The 15,178-nt window shown below is 48.0% G+C and overlaps 1 protein-coding gene across 2 annotated transcripts in view; it reads right to left on the bottom strand.

The window, feature by feature from the left end:
- AP3B1 (adaptor related protein complex 3 subunit beta 1) overlaps positions 1-15,178 on the bottom strand; it is a 1,831,130-nt gene that overhangs the window by 792,819 nt on the left and 1,023,133 nt on the right. For both annotated transcript variants that reach the window (XM_078675217.1, XM_078675216.1), the window contains exon 18: positions 10,560-10,674. In XM_078675217.1, coding sequence (XP_078531343.1) covers positions 10,560-10,674 — 115 coding nt within the window. The remainder of the gene's footprint in view (positions 1-10,559; positions 10,675-15,178) is intronic.

The following is a 15,178-nucleotide window of genomic DNA, read 5'->3' as shown; positions in this document are numbered from 1 at the left end:
CCAAAGAACAAAAGTGCGCTGGTAATCACTGAACCTCGTGCTATGTAAACAGTAAAGCATTAGCTTTTTTTACATTTAGTATTTTTTTTTTACAAAACCAAAACATTAAAACTAAAATGACAGTGTGTCATATAAAAGAGAAGTCAAAACGAAACCTAAGAGCCGCGCGCGTGAGCTTCTACCGTAGACAGCTCACGTCGCGCGGCTCTTAGGTTTCGTTTTCCAAAGCGCATGCCAGAGTCGCGCTCGCACACATGCGCGCTCACGAGGTCAAATCTGCGAGGGAAAGCGCGTGCACCTCCCTGTCCCATTTACAAAAGTATACTAAAGTATACATGAGGTCCGTTCGCTACGCTCGACCTAAAAAGGAACAGGAAACGGGGCAGTATCACCATCTTCATAATGGAGACCCGGCCAATTCGAGACAACGGCAACCTGATCCAAGTATCAATGTCATCCTCCAGCCTATCGACTGCTGTGCCATAGTTTTCTCTGAACACTGTATGTAGTCGTATGCCCAGATAGCGAATCGCGTCAGTGGACCAATGTAAAGGGTAATCCATCTCGAAGTGCGTCGTACCATGGGGTGAGTGGGAAAATGATGGATTTAGGCAAATTACCCGCAATCCCGACAATGCCCCAAAATGTACCACCTCCCTCAGGACAGAGGAGAGATTGTTTTCTGGGTCGTGTATGTATAATAATGTGTCGTCCGTATAGGTAGACACTACAATCTTGTAATTCGGGAATCTGATACATTTATGGTCATGGTACTCCCTTAGTGCGCACGCCAAAGGCTCGGTGACCAAGGCATATAATATGTGGGACAGTGGGCAACCCTGCCTAGTCCCCCTGGATATAACGGAGACATCCGTAACCAAGTTCCCCAGTCTTAGTCGCGCAGTGGGTGCATTGTACAATACTCCAATCAGTTGGAGAAAGACTGAGCCCAGTCCCATCCTAGTCAATACTTGTCGCATGTAAGACTACTCGACTGAATCAGAGGCCTTCTCCATGTCGAGGAAGACCGCAACAGCCCGCAACAGCCTCAGTATCCTGTTTAACATTATGCATAGTTCCAAACACAGTTCGGAGATTGTAAGTAAGGTTCCTCTCAGGAATGAACCCCGCCTGTTCAGGAGCTACCAATACCGGAGCCAGTGGAGCTAAACTGTTAGCAAGTATCTTAGCGAATAACTTGGGGTCGACATTGAGCAGAGAGAGAGGACGATAAGACCCACAATCTTCTAACGGTTTACCCGGTTTAGAGATGGCGACTATAACCGCTTCCCTCATGGTCTGTTGGGGGGAGGGGGGATTGTAGTTATAGTTAGATCTGCGTTTTCATTGGAAATGCTTTTTTTGGTTTGCTAAAAACTTTGACGCCATCTGATGAATCTTCATGAAACTTTAAAAAAAACTTTTGCAATGCAATCGGTCTTGCATTTGTGAAAGTTAGAGTATTAGCATTGTAAATGACAATGTTTTTTTTCTCATGATGCTGTCCTGTTACCTATCTTTCTTAAATTAATACATTTAATATTTTTTAACACTATCCCGTTTACACTTGTGAATAAAAATTACTGATAACCAAAGTTTTAACCAATGTTTTGAATGATTAAAGGTCATTTTTGGTCTATGTGGTTTGGTAATGTGTGCGTAGTGACAGAGATAACCCATAAAGTAATGGCAGATTAAGTGTGCGCAGTCACCAAGGTAACCCGTAAGGTAATGAAGGGCAGAGTAAGTGTGTGCAGTGCACTCAAAGGGTTAGAGCAAGTTTGAGGGGCTGTTGGTGTATCCCAAAAACACAATATTTACAGCTTTAAAACAGACAAGCCTTTGATATTTGCATATACCTACTGCTGGCTGCGAGATGAATAAGTGTTTAGTTTGAAAAAGGAATGCACTCTGAGAACCTTTTTTTTAAATTGGGTATAACTGTAAATAATAAACTGCCAATCAAAGCCCTAGTAACAGCACCAGGCATTGCAAGTTGTCTTGGGAAGCTGGGTGTCTGGTAGTGTAGAAGCGTCTCATTTTATAAACCACTGCTCGTTGTTTTGTAGCTGTGGTGCCTGGTTCTTGCAAAACTATTCAAGTCTAATTACTTTTAAGTTATCAAAGGTTTGAGGTTGGGCTCTGTACACAGAGATCTGATTTTAAAAGGGTCTTTTGCTTTGTGTGTGCACTGCCTCTGCAGGGAGAGTTCGGGCAAATGGTGTGGGAGAGCCGGAATGTCAGGAATTCACAGGCGGTCGACAACTATACTTTTTGCTCCTTTAAACAAGCTTTAGGAATGCATTAGGGCTCGGGTTTGTTTTAAGTTAGAGATAATGGCATTGTAAATGGCAATGTGTTTTAGACACTCTGCACTACCACTCTGCACTACCAATCTGCACTCTGCACTCTGCACTCCCACTCTGCACTCTGCACTCTGCACTCTGCACTACCACTCTGCACTCTGCACTACCACTCTGCACTCTGCACTACCACTCTGCACTCTGCACTACCACTCTGCACTCTGCACTACCACTCTGCACTCTGCACTACCACTCTGCACTACCACTCTGCACTACCAATCTGCACTCTGCACTACCAATCTGCACTCTGCACTACCAATCTGCACTCTGCACTACCACTCTGCACTACCACTCTGCACTACCACTCTGCACTACCACTCTGCACTACCACTCTGCACTACCACTCTGCACTACCACTCTGCACTACCACTCTGCACAACCACTCTGCACAACCACTCTGCACAACCACTCTGCACAACCACTCTGCACAACCACTCTGCACAACCACTCTGCACAACCACTCTGCACAACCACTCTGCACAACCACTCTGCACAACCACTCTGCACAACCACTCTGCACAACCACTCTGCACAACCACTCTGCACAACCACTCTGCACAACCACTCTGCACAACCACTCTGCACAACCACTCTGCACAACCACTCTGCACAACCACTCTGCACAACCACTCTGCACTCTGCACAACCACTCTGCACTCTGCACTACCACTCTGCACTCTGCACTACCACTCTGCACTCTGCACTACCACTCTGCACTCTGCACTACCAATCTGCACTCTGCACTCTGCACTACCAATCTGCACTCTGCACTCTGCACTCTGCACTCTGCACTCTGCACTCTGCACTCTGCACTCTGCACTCTGCACTCTGCACTCTGCACTCTGCACTCTGCACTCTGCACTCTGCACTCTGCACTCTGCACTCTGCACTCTGCACTCTGCACTCTGCACTACCACTCTGCACTACCACTCTGCACTACCACTCTGCACTACCACTCTGCACTACCACTCTGCACTACCACTCTGCACTACCACTCTGCACTACCACTCTGCACTACCACTCTGCACTCTGCACTACCACTCTGCACTCTGCACTACCACTCTGCACTACCACTCTGCACTACCACTCTGCACTACCACTCTGCACTACCACTCTGCACTACCACTCTGCACTACCACTCTGCACTACCACTCTGCACTACCACTCTGCACTACCACTCTGCACTACCACTCTGCACTACCACTCTGCACTACCACTCTGCACTACCACTCTGCACTCTGCACTACCACTCTGCACTCTGCACTACCACTCTGCACTCTGCACTACCACTCTGCACTACCAATCTGCACTCTGCACTACCAATCTGCACTCTGCACTACCAATCTGCACTCTGCACTACCACTCGCACTCTCAATCTGCACTCTGCACTACCACTCGCACTCTCAATCTGCACTCTGCACTACCACTCTGCACTACCACTCTGCACTACCACTCTGCACTACCACTACCACTCTGCACTCTGCACTACCACTACCACTCTGCACTACCACTACCACTCTGCACTCTGCACTACCACTACCACTCTGCACTCTGCACTACCACTACCACTCTGCACTCTGCACTACCACTACCACTACCACTCTGCACTCTGCACTACCACTCTGCACTCTGCACTACCACTCTGCACTACCACTCTGCACTCTGCACTACCACTCTGCACTACCACTCTGCACTACCACTACCACTCTGCACTCTGCACTACCACTCTGCACTCTGCACTACCACTACCACTACCACTCTGCACTCTGCACTACCACTACCACTCTGCACTCTGCACTACCACTACCACTCTGCACTCTGCACTACCACTCTGCACTACCACTCTGCACTCTGCACTACCACTCTGCACTCTGCACTACCACTCTGCACTCTGCACTACCACTCTGCACTCTGCACTACCACTCTGCACTCTGCACTACCACTCTGCACTCTGCACTACCACTCTGCACTACCACTCTGCACTCTGCACTACCACTCTGCACTCTGCACTACCACTCTGCACTCTGCACTACCACTACCACTACCACTCTGCACTCTGCACTACCACTACCACTCTGCACTCTGCACTACCACTACCACTCTGCACTCTGCACTACCACTACCACTACCACTCTGCACTCTGCACTACCACTACCACTCTGCACTCTGAACTACCACTCTGCACTCTGCACTCTGCACTACCACTCTGCACTCTGCACTACCACTCTGCACTCTGCACTCTCAATCTGCACTCTGCACTACCACTCGCACTCTCAATCTGCACTCTGCACTACCACTCCACTCTCAATCTGCACTCTGCACTACCACTCGCACTCTCAATCTGCACTCTGCACTACCACTCGCACTCTCAATCTGCACTCTGCACTACCACTCGCACTCTCAATCTGCACTCTGCACTACCACTCTGCACTCTGCACTACCACTCTGCACTCTGCACTACCACTCTGCACTCTGCACTACCACTCTGCACTACCACTCTGCACTCTGCACTACCACTCTGCACTACCACTCTGCACTCTGCACTACCACTCTGCACTACCACTCTGCACTCTGCACTACCACTCTGCACTCTGCACTCTGCACTACCACTCTGCACTACCACTACCACTCTGCACTCTGCACTACCACTACCACTCTGCACTCTGAACTACCACTCTGCACTCTGCACTACCACTACCACTCTGCACTCTGCACTACCACTCTGCACTCTGCACTCTGCACTACCACTCTGCACTACCACTACCACTCTGCACTCTGCACTACCACTACCACTCTGCACTCTGAACTACCACTCTGCACTCTGCACTACCACTACCACTCTGCACTCTGAACTACCACTCTGCACTCTGCACTACCACTCTGCACTCTGCACTACCACTCGCACTCTCAATCTGCACTCTGCACTACCACTCGCACTCTCAATCTGCACTCTGCACTACCACTCTGCACTACCACTCTGCACTCTGCACTACCACTCTGCACTCTGCACTACCACTCTGCACTCTGCACTACCACTCTGCACTCTGCACTACCACTCTGCACTCTGCACTACCACTCTCCACTCTGCACTACCACTCTGCACTACCACTCTGCACTACCACTCTGCACTACCAATCTGCACTACCAATCTGCACTACCAATCTGCACTCTGCACTACCAATCTGCACTACCAATCTGCACTCTGCACTACCACTCTGCACTCTGCACTACCACTCTGCACTCTGCACTACCACTCTGCACTACCACTCTGCACTACCACTCTGCACTCTGCACTACCACTCTGCACTACCACTCTGCACTCTGCACTCTGCACTCTGCACTACCACTCTGCACTACCACTCTGCACTACCACTCTGCACTACCACTCTGCACTACCACTCTGCACTACCACTCTGCACTACCACTCTGCACTACCACTCTGCACTACCACTCTGCACTACCACTCTGCACTACCACTCTGCACTACCACTCTGCACTACCACTCTGCACTCTGCACTACCACTCTGCACTCTGCACTACCACTCTGCACTCTGCACTACCACTCTGCACTACCACTCTGCACTACCACTCTGCACTCTGCACTACCACTCTGCACTCTGCACTACCACTCTGCACTCTGCACTACCACTCTGCACTCTGCACTACCAATCTGCACTCTGCACTACCAATCTGCACTCTGCACTACCAATCTGCACTCTGCACTACCAATCTGCACTCTGCACTACCAATCTGCACTCTGCACTACCAATCTGCACTCTGCACTACCAATCTGCACTCTGCACTACCAATCTGCACTCTGCACTACCACTCGCACTCTCAATCTGCACTCTGCACTACCACTCGCACTCTCAATCTGCACTCTGCACTACCACTCTGCACTACCACTCTGCACTACCACTCTGCACTCTGCACTACCACTACCACTCTGCACTCTGCACTACCACTACCACTCTGCACTACCACTCTGCACTCTGCACTACCACTACCACTCTGCACTACCACTACCACTCTGCACTCTGCACTACCACTCCACTCTCAATCTGCACTCTGCACTACCACTCGCACTCTCAATCTGCACTCTGCACTACCACTCTGCACTACCACTCTGCACTACCACTCTGCACTACCACTCTGCACTACCACTCTGCACTCTGCACTACCAATCTGCACTCTGCACTACCAATCTGCACTCTGCACTACCACTCGCACTCTCAATCTGCACTCTGCACTACCACTCGCACTCTCAATCTGCACTCTGCACTACCACTCTGCACTCTGCACTACCACTCTGCACTACCACTCTGCACTACCACTCTGCACTACCACTCTGCACTACCACTCTGCACTACCACTCTGCGCTCTGCACTACCACTACCACTCTGCACTACCACTCTGCACTACCACTCTGCACTACCACTCTGCACTACCACTCTGCACTACCACTACCACTCTGCACTCTGCACTCCCACTACCACTCTGCACTCTGCACTCCCACTACCACTCTGCACTACCACTACCACTCTGCACTACCACTACCACTCTGCACTCTGCACTACCACTCTGCACTACCACTCTGCACTACCACTCTGCACTACCACTCTGCACTACCACTCTGCACTACCACTCTGCACTACCACTACCACTCTGCACTCTGCACTACCACTCTGCACTCTGCACTACCACTACCACTACCACTCTGCACTCTGCACTACCACTACCACTCTGCACTCTGCACTCTGCACTACCACTCTGCACTCTGCACTACCACTCTGCACTCTGCACTACCACTCTGCACTCTGCACTACCACTCTCCACTCTGCACTACCAATCTGCACTACCACTCTGCACTACCAATCTGCACTCTGCACTACCAATCTGCACTACCAATCTGCACTCTGCACTACCACTCTGCACTCTGCACTACCACTCTGCACTACCACTCTGCACTACCACTCTGCACTACCACTCTGCACTCTGCACTACCACTCTGCACTACCACTCTGCACTACCACTCTGCACTCTGCACTACCACTCTGCACTACCACTCTGCACTACCACTCTGCACTCTGCACTACCACTCTGCACTACCACTCTGCACTCTGCACTACCACTCTGCACTACCACTCTGCACTCTGCACTCTGCACTCTGCACTACCACTCTGCACTACCACTCTGCACTACCACTCTGCACTACCACTCTGCACTACCACTCTGCACTACCACTCTGCACTACCACTCTGCACTACCACTCTGCACTACCACTCTGCACTACCACTCTGCACTACCACTCTGCACTACCACTCTGCACTACCACTCTGCACTACCACTCTGCACTCTGCACTACCACTCTGCACTCTGCACTACCACTCTGCACTACCACTCTGCACTACCACTCTGCACTACCACTCTGCACTCTGCACTACCACTCTGCACTCTGCACTACCACTCTGCACTCTGCACTACCACTCTGCACTCTGCACTACCACTCTGCACTCTGCACTACCACTCTGCACTACCAATCTGCACTCTGCACTACCAATCTGCACTCTGCACTACCAATCTGCACTCTGCACTACCAATCTGCACTCTGCACTACCAATCTGCACTCTGCACTACCAATCTGCACTCTGCACTACCAATCTGCACTCTGCACTACCAATCTGCACTCTGCACTACCAATCTGCACTCTGCACTACCAATCTGCACTCTGCACTACCACTCGCACTCTCAATCTGCACTCTGCACTACCACTCGCACTCTCAATCTGCACTCTGCACTACCACTCTGCACTACCACTCTGCACTACCACTCTGCACTCTGCACTACCACTACCACTCTGCACTACCACTACCACTCTGCACTCTGCACTACCACTACCACTACCACTCGCACTCTCAATCTGCACTCTGCACTACCACTCCACTCTCAATCTGCACTACCACTCTGCACTACCACTCTGCACTACCACTCTGCACTCTGCACTACCAATCTGCACTCTGCACTCTCAATCTGCACTCTGCACTACCACTCGCACTCTCAATCTGCACTCTGCACTACCACTCGCACTCTCAATCTGCACTCTGCACTACCACTCGCACTCTCAATCTGCACTCTGCACTACCACTCTGCACTCTGCACTACCACTCTGCACTACCACTCTGCACTACCACTCTGCACTACCACTCTGCACTACCACTCTGCACTACCACTCTGCACTACCACTCTGCACTACCACTCTGCACTACCACTCTGCGCTCTGCACTACCACTACCACTCTGCACTACCACTCTGCACTACCACTCTGCACTACCACTACCACTCTGCACTCTGCACTCCCACTACCACTCTGCACTCTGCACTCCCACTACCACTCTGCACTCCCACTACCACTCTGCACTACCACTACCACTCTGCACTACCACTACCACTCTGCACTACCACTCTGCACTACCACTCTGCACTACCACTCTGCACTACCACTCTGCACTACCACTCTGCACTACCACTCTGCACTACCACTCTGCACTACCACTCTGCACTACCACTCTGCACTACCACTCTGCACTACCACTCTGCACTACCACTCTGCACTACCACTCTGCACTACCACTCTGCACTACCACTCTGCACTCTGCACAACCACTCTGCACTCTGCACTCCCACTACCACTGTGCACAACCACTCTGCACTGTGCACAACCACTCTGCACAACCACTCTGCACTGTGCACTACCACTCTGCACAACCACTCTGCACTGTGCACTACCACTGTGCACAACCACTCTGCACTGTGCACAACCACTGTGCACAACCACTCTGCACTGTGCACAACCACTGTGCACAACCACTCTGCACTGTGCACAACCACTGTGCACAACCACTCTGCACTGTGCACAACCACTGTGCACAACCACTCTGCACTGTGCACAACCACTGTGCACAACCACTCTGCACTGTGCACAACCACTGTGCACAACCACTCTGCACTGTGCACAACCACTGTGCACAACCACTCTGCACTGTGCACAACCACTCTGCACAACCACTCTGCACTGTGCACTACCACTGTGCACAACCACTGTGCACTACCACTCTGCACTCTGCACTCTGCACTCTGCACTGTGCACTACCACTCTGCACTGTGCACTACCACTCTGCACTCTGCACTGTGCACTACCACTCTGCACTCTGCACTACCACTCTGCACTACCACTCTGCACTACCACTCTGCACTACCACTCTGCACTACCACTCTGCACTACCACTCTGCACTACCACTCTGCACTACCACTCTGCACTACCACTCTGCACTACCACTCTGCACTACCACTCTGCACTACCACTCTGCACTACCACTCTGCACTACCACTCTGCACTCTGCACTACCACTCTGCACTCTGCACTACCACTCTGCACTCTGCACTACCACTCTGCACTCTGCACTCTGCACTACCACTCTGCACTACCACTCTGCACTCTGCACTACCACTCTGCACTACCACTCTGCACTCTGCACTACCACTCTGCACTCTGCACTACCACTCTGCACTACCACTCTGCACTCTGCACTACCACTCTGCACTCTGCACTACCACTCTGCACTACCACTCTGCACTACCACTCTGCACTACCACTCTGCACTCTGCACTACCACTCTGCACTACCACTCTGCACTACCACTCTGCACTACCACTCTGCACTACCACTCTGCACTACCACTCTGCACTACCACTCTGCACTCTGCACTCTCAAACTGCACTCTCAAACTGCACTCTGCACTACCACTCTGCACTACCACTCTGCACTACCACTCTGCACTACCACTCTGCACTACCACTCTGCACTACCACTCTGCACTACCACTCTGCACTCTGCACTACCACTCTGCACTCTGCACTACCACTCTGCACTACCACTCTGCACTACCACTCTGCACTACCACTCTGCACTACCACTCTGCACTACCACTCTGCACTACCACTCTGCACTACCACTCTGCACTACCACTCTGCACTACCAATCAGCAGTCTTCTCACCATGCATAAATAATGACGTAGCTACTTTCTCTACCAACCACGAGTGCTCTGGGACCCTACCCCGCGCTAGAAGCAATATAGGAACACTACAACACAATACAGTGGGGCAAAGAGGTTTCTATGCAACATAAATAACTTACCAGTGCTGCTACTAGATGCTTTATCATCTTCATCTTCCTCTGACTCGGAGTAGAATTTATCTGCAGATTTTCCCTTCTTTTTGGTCTTTCCTACTACTGCTGTCCATTCGTTTACCTATTAATAGCGGATATTTATTAGACATGGCATATTCATCGTATTATAAGAGGGTGATGACCGAAAGATACAGTGAAACAAACAAAATTCCTTATTTCCGCATGATCCCAGAAAAAACACTATTATGGATAAATGATGTGCAGTATTCCAGTGGCTTTGGGCAAGGTGAACACTTACAAAAAGTTAAAGGTCTTGTAAGGTATACATATATTTGGTAAGAATGCACACTAAAAGAGAACCAACAAAACACATAAAATGATTTAGTACAAATTACGATGCAAGGATATACCTGGATCCAGGAAAATTAAATAATGGGCTGCATAAATTGTCAAAAGACAAAAGGTTCCAAACGGACTTAAACCACTGACTTTGATAATGGACTCAATGGGTTCATTATTAATTAGGTAATCCTAATACTTGGTATTCACAGCATGCAGACTCTGGAAATATGACTAAACCAATTAACATTATATCACTGCTGTACTGCTGAGGACATTTCTAGCGCCAAACCATGCCTGTCAAGATAAGGTACAGATCATGCCCATAAAGATGGAAATGAAACATTTGACTGCAACAAGTACTTAGAATATGACCTAGAGAGATTCTGGAACTGAGAGGGTGTATGGTAAAATACTTCATAATAATAACTTCTGTTATTGCCACCCCAACTTCTAGACAATCTTGACAGAGTGAGAAAAGTACAAGCCTCATTTGGTGAACCCAATTAGGGCAATGGTCATACGACCTTTGATAATTCAAAGGCGTCGGTGGTCTACTTTGGTAACAAAGACTAACACTGGATCATAGGTAAATAGTAAAAATAACATTCCTAACTGTGCATGCTCTAACGCATTATTAGTCAGTTAGTTTTACCTCTTCCAGATTAGCCAACCACGGAACCTTCAGGGAAAATATATTTTTAATGGTATTTTCAAAAAGCTGACATGTTTGTCCTGTCAATCTTCGTATCAGACTTCATTACATAAATATATGAGATTAGGATGGAGGACACACATGTATTCCCGTAAACCTCTTTAGTTTAGACATACATAGCAATGATTCAAAATGTTTGGGATTTTTGCAGGCACTAAAAAGAGAAAGAGTGTTTTAAGATGTGTGGGCCGGTGTAAGCCCATGTCTATATGTTGTAGTTGTGGGTATGGACATCTATAAGTGTAAAGGTGAATATCTAGGGATTATATTGCAGGTAAGGGAAATCTGCAACTCAATGTGTGTGACCCGTAGTTTGGGAACCTGGGACTCAGACTGCCATTGTGTGCGTATAAACGATTTTAGGATGGAAGAGAGACAATATGTGTGTTGGAGAGATGCATGTATTACACCTGCATATTTGTTTGGCGCTGAATTTTTTATGATTTATGGCAATAAGGGTCTGTGTGTCTCCGCATATGTACATAACTTTGTGTACTCAGAATCTAACCTGTGTGTCTAATAAACACATACATGTAACTATCCCTAACACACACAGGCACACAAAGTACACTTGTTTTATAGAGGTTGCTTTAAGGAGACTAAATAAGTGAGGGTCTAAGGAAAATGTATAGAATCGGTCTTATACACAGATACTAGCTCATTAAAACACATAGTCTCTCAGAGATATTTTTGTTTGTTTGCATAGGATGGATGGATAGACAGATAGATGGACAGATAGATTGCTATGGGTCATTACTGACATTGAGAGGGTCTGGTGACTTTAAAAATCAGGATGTTGAAGGTCGAGAGGTTTGCAGAAGTCCTGGATAGCAATATAAGACCATATTACAAAAGTACCAAGTATGGAAATAGAATGTCTACTTCATGTTCAGCTTTCATGCACACATCGTTTATAAAACAACAGAGAATGGTCAGGGCCGGTGGAATGATGCCTAGCTGCGGCATTTAGCCCAAAATTATATATTTGATGCCTTCGGCATTTTGCTTCTCAACTAATGCAAAACACAATGGGGTAGCACAGTTCTTTCATTGCACTACACGCCCCATGCCAGAAAAAAAGTAAAGAGGGATGGTACATAATGGTACAGGGCTTGCTAGAAGGAAAAAAGATAACAGTCGCCAATGTTCAGAAACCCAACATGGGTCAAGATGACCACATAATCAAATTCATATGCACACAAGTGGAATTGGCAAAGTTCTATATGGCGACATGATGTTTATGCGTGATTTTTTTTGATTTTTTACTTCAGTCAAGATTTAATTAAAGAAACATGAAACAAAACTACATGATCTGGAGAGAAATACATAATTGGGTGGTGTAGTAAGGGTCATTTTGGTATCCGTATACGCATCGGCAGAAAAAAAAACATTTGAAAATTAAAAACATAAGAAGGGAGGCGAAAGAAAGAGGAAAGTAGGGAATAGAAAGGGAATGAATAGGAGACCTAGAAGGCATTACATACCTAATAATTGTTGGAGATATTTCAAGGAATATAGTATGTCTAAGATAGTATTCATGGAGGGTTGATCTTTTACAAATAACCAGTTCAATCCAAAATAATCGAGAAGATATGGCGCTGATACTGCTATTGTGTAGATTGTTATCGGCACTTCTAACATAGCAGACCCTCGCCCTTAATGTGTGATAACTGTTTTTCCATTCTGAGAGAAAAGCCTTGATACCAATAGTAATTAATAGGTCGAGTAAGTAGGAATCCCAAATGCCGAGTGTTGAATTTGGTGAAATAGATTGTGGAATTTTATATGGAGTCGGGAAAACAATTATATGGTTAAGGGTTAGTTTGATATCAAGCATTTTGTTTAGTGCAGTTTTTATCTGCTCAAAGTAGGGACGGATATACTTGCAATGAAAAAGTAATTTTCTTCGCTATCATTGCCTCCTACTTCTTTAAGCCTTTGATAGCTTTGAATCCAATCTTGCTGGTGTCAGTTGTTGCTTCGAATGAGACCAACTGGCTAATGGCCTCCACAGCACTACATCATCAAAAGACCTAGGAGAGATCTAGTAAAGACACCTTGGCGCCCCGGGCAGAGCAATCCCAACTCTGAGAGGGCTACAAGGTGCTTTTGGCTTGGTTCTGTGCTGAGAGGGAAAAGACTGCAGTTGGAGGACATCCCTCCATTCAAGATAAGATGGGGAAAACAGATGCTAGGCGGTCTAGCAGCCCTTTGAATTGTACAAACTGCCCCTGGGTTTGGTGAATCAGCCCCCCCCCTCTTGACGCAGAGGAGGGCCTGCCAGAACTGGAGGCAAGCGGAGCACCTGCCCAGGATCCTGGCATACGGGAGATGTTCAGGGATCTTAAGCACTCCCTAACGGCGATTGACAATAAAATTGACTCCCTGGAAGTCCGGTTTGAACGCTTGAGAGAAAAAGTCTCTAGCCATGACGGAAGCCTGGATTCGCTGGAACATCGCACATAGACAATGGAAGACGATGGGAACACAGCCAAGGAAAAACTGATCCAAAAGGAAAAATTGATTGAACTCATCCGTGACAAGAATGAGGACCTGGAGCGAGAAGATAGTGTACGGCAATGAACATCGTAGAGGATTATGCGGAAGAAACGCTAAAGGTTCTGTTCGGAGGGTTGCTTTCAAATATCAGCATAGTGAAGCGGGTACGCAGGTCGCTGGGCCCAAAACTGCTGCCTGTCACTGCTGCTAGCCCTATTATTGCAAGCCTTTTCAACTATAGGATCAAAGACATTGTGCTTCGGCTGGCACGACCGGAACAAACACTGTCATACCAAGCAAACACGGTGTAGTTTTATCCTGATTTTACAATGGCACTCCATGCAGCGCAACTTCTTGCCGGTGAAAAGATCGCTAAAAAAAAAAGGATGCTAAATATACGCTGCTCTACCTTGCAAAGCTAAGTATCTTCTATGCCGGAAAGACCTCTTATTTCACTGATCCAAAGGCAGCTGCTAAGTTTGACAAGAGGCTTCGGCCAGCTAGAGCAGACTCTCGACCGGCTCATGATGGCGATTAAACCAGCCGCATCACTGACAATGACTGTAGGAGGCTGGCTTAGTATAAGGTGCACATGTATTTAAGTGAAGCACCTTGCACTTATCCAGACAACCCTTATGGTGATTTGAGTGGTCTTAGACAACCATAGCAAGCTCTCTAAGTGGTAGCTGTTTAGAGCAGCCTTCAGGCTTAGTCCAGGAGTGTTGAGCAGCTTGTTTTACCAGAACTAGTCATATAGTGTAGATTAAGCAAAAAAGAACCACACAGTGTAGTAATAAAAAAGTATATTTATTATACACACTCACTAACACATTGGTATATCTCCTACCCGGAGATATCAATACAATACACACAATATTTCAAATGAAGAACAGGTAAGTGAGGACAAATAAACAGTGGTCTCCTAGGGAAGACCAAACCATATACTAAAGAAGTAAAATGCAAACTGTGACAGAAGTCGAGACTTGGACCAGAAGACTCAGAAGTGCTGGGGACACAAGGAACCACCCGAGGTAAGTACCCAGGAACCCCACAGAGGCTATATGCAGAATGG

The sequence above is a fragment of the Lissotriton helveticus genome, chromosome 2_1 (genome assembly GCF_964261635.1).
Source record: "Lissotriton helveticus chromosome 2_1, aLisHel1.1, whole genome shotgun sequence".
NCBI lineage: Eukaryota > Metazoa > Chordata > Amphibia > Caudata > Salamandridae > Lissotriton > Lissotriton helveticus.
Note: the sequence above shows the minus strand (reverse complement) of the source record. Positions and strands in the feature narration are given on the sequence as shown.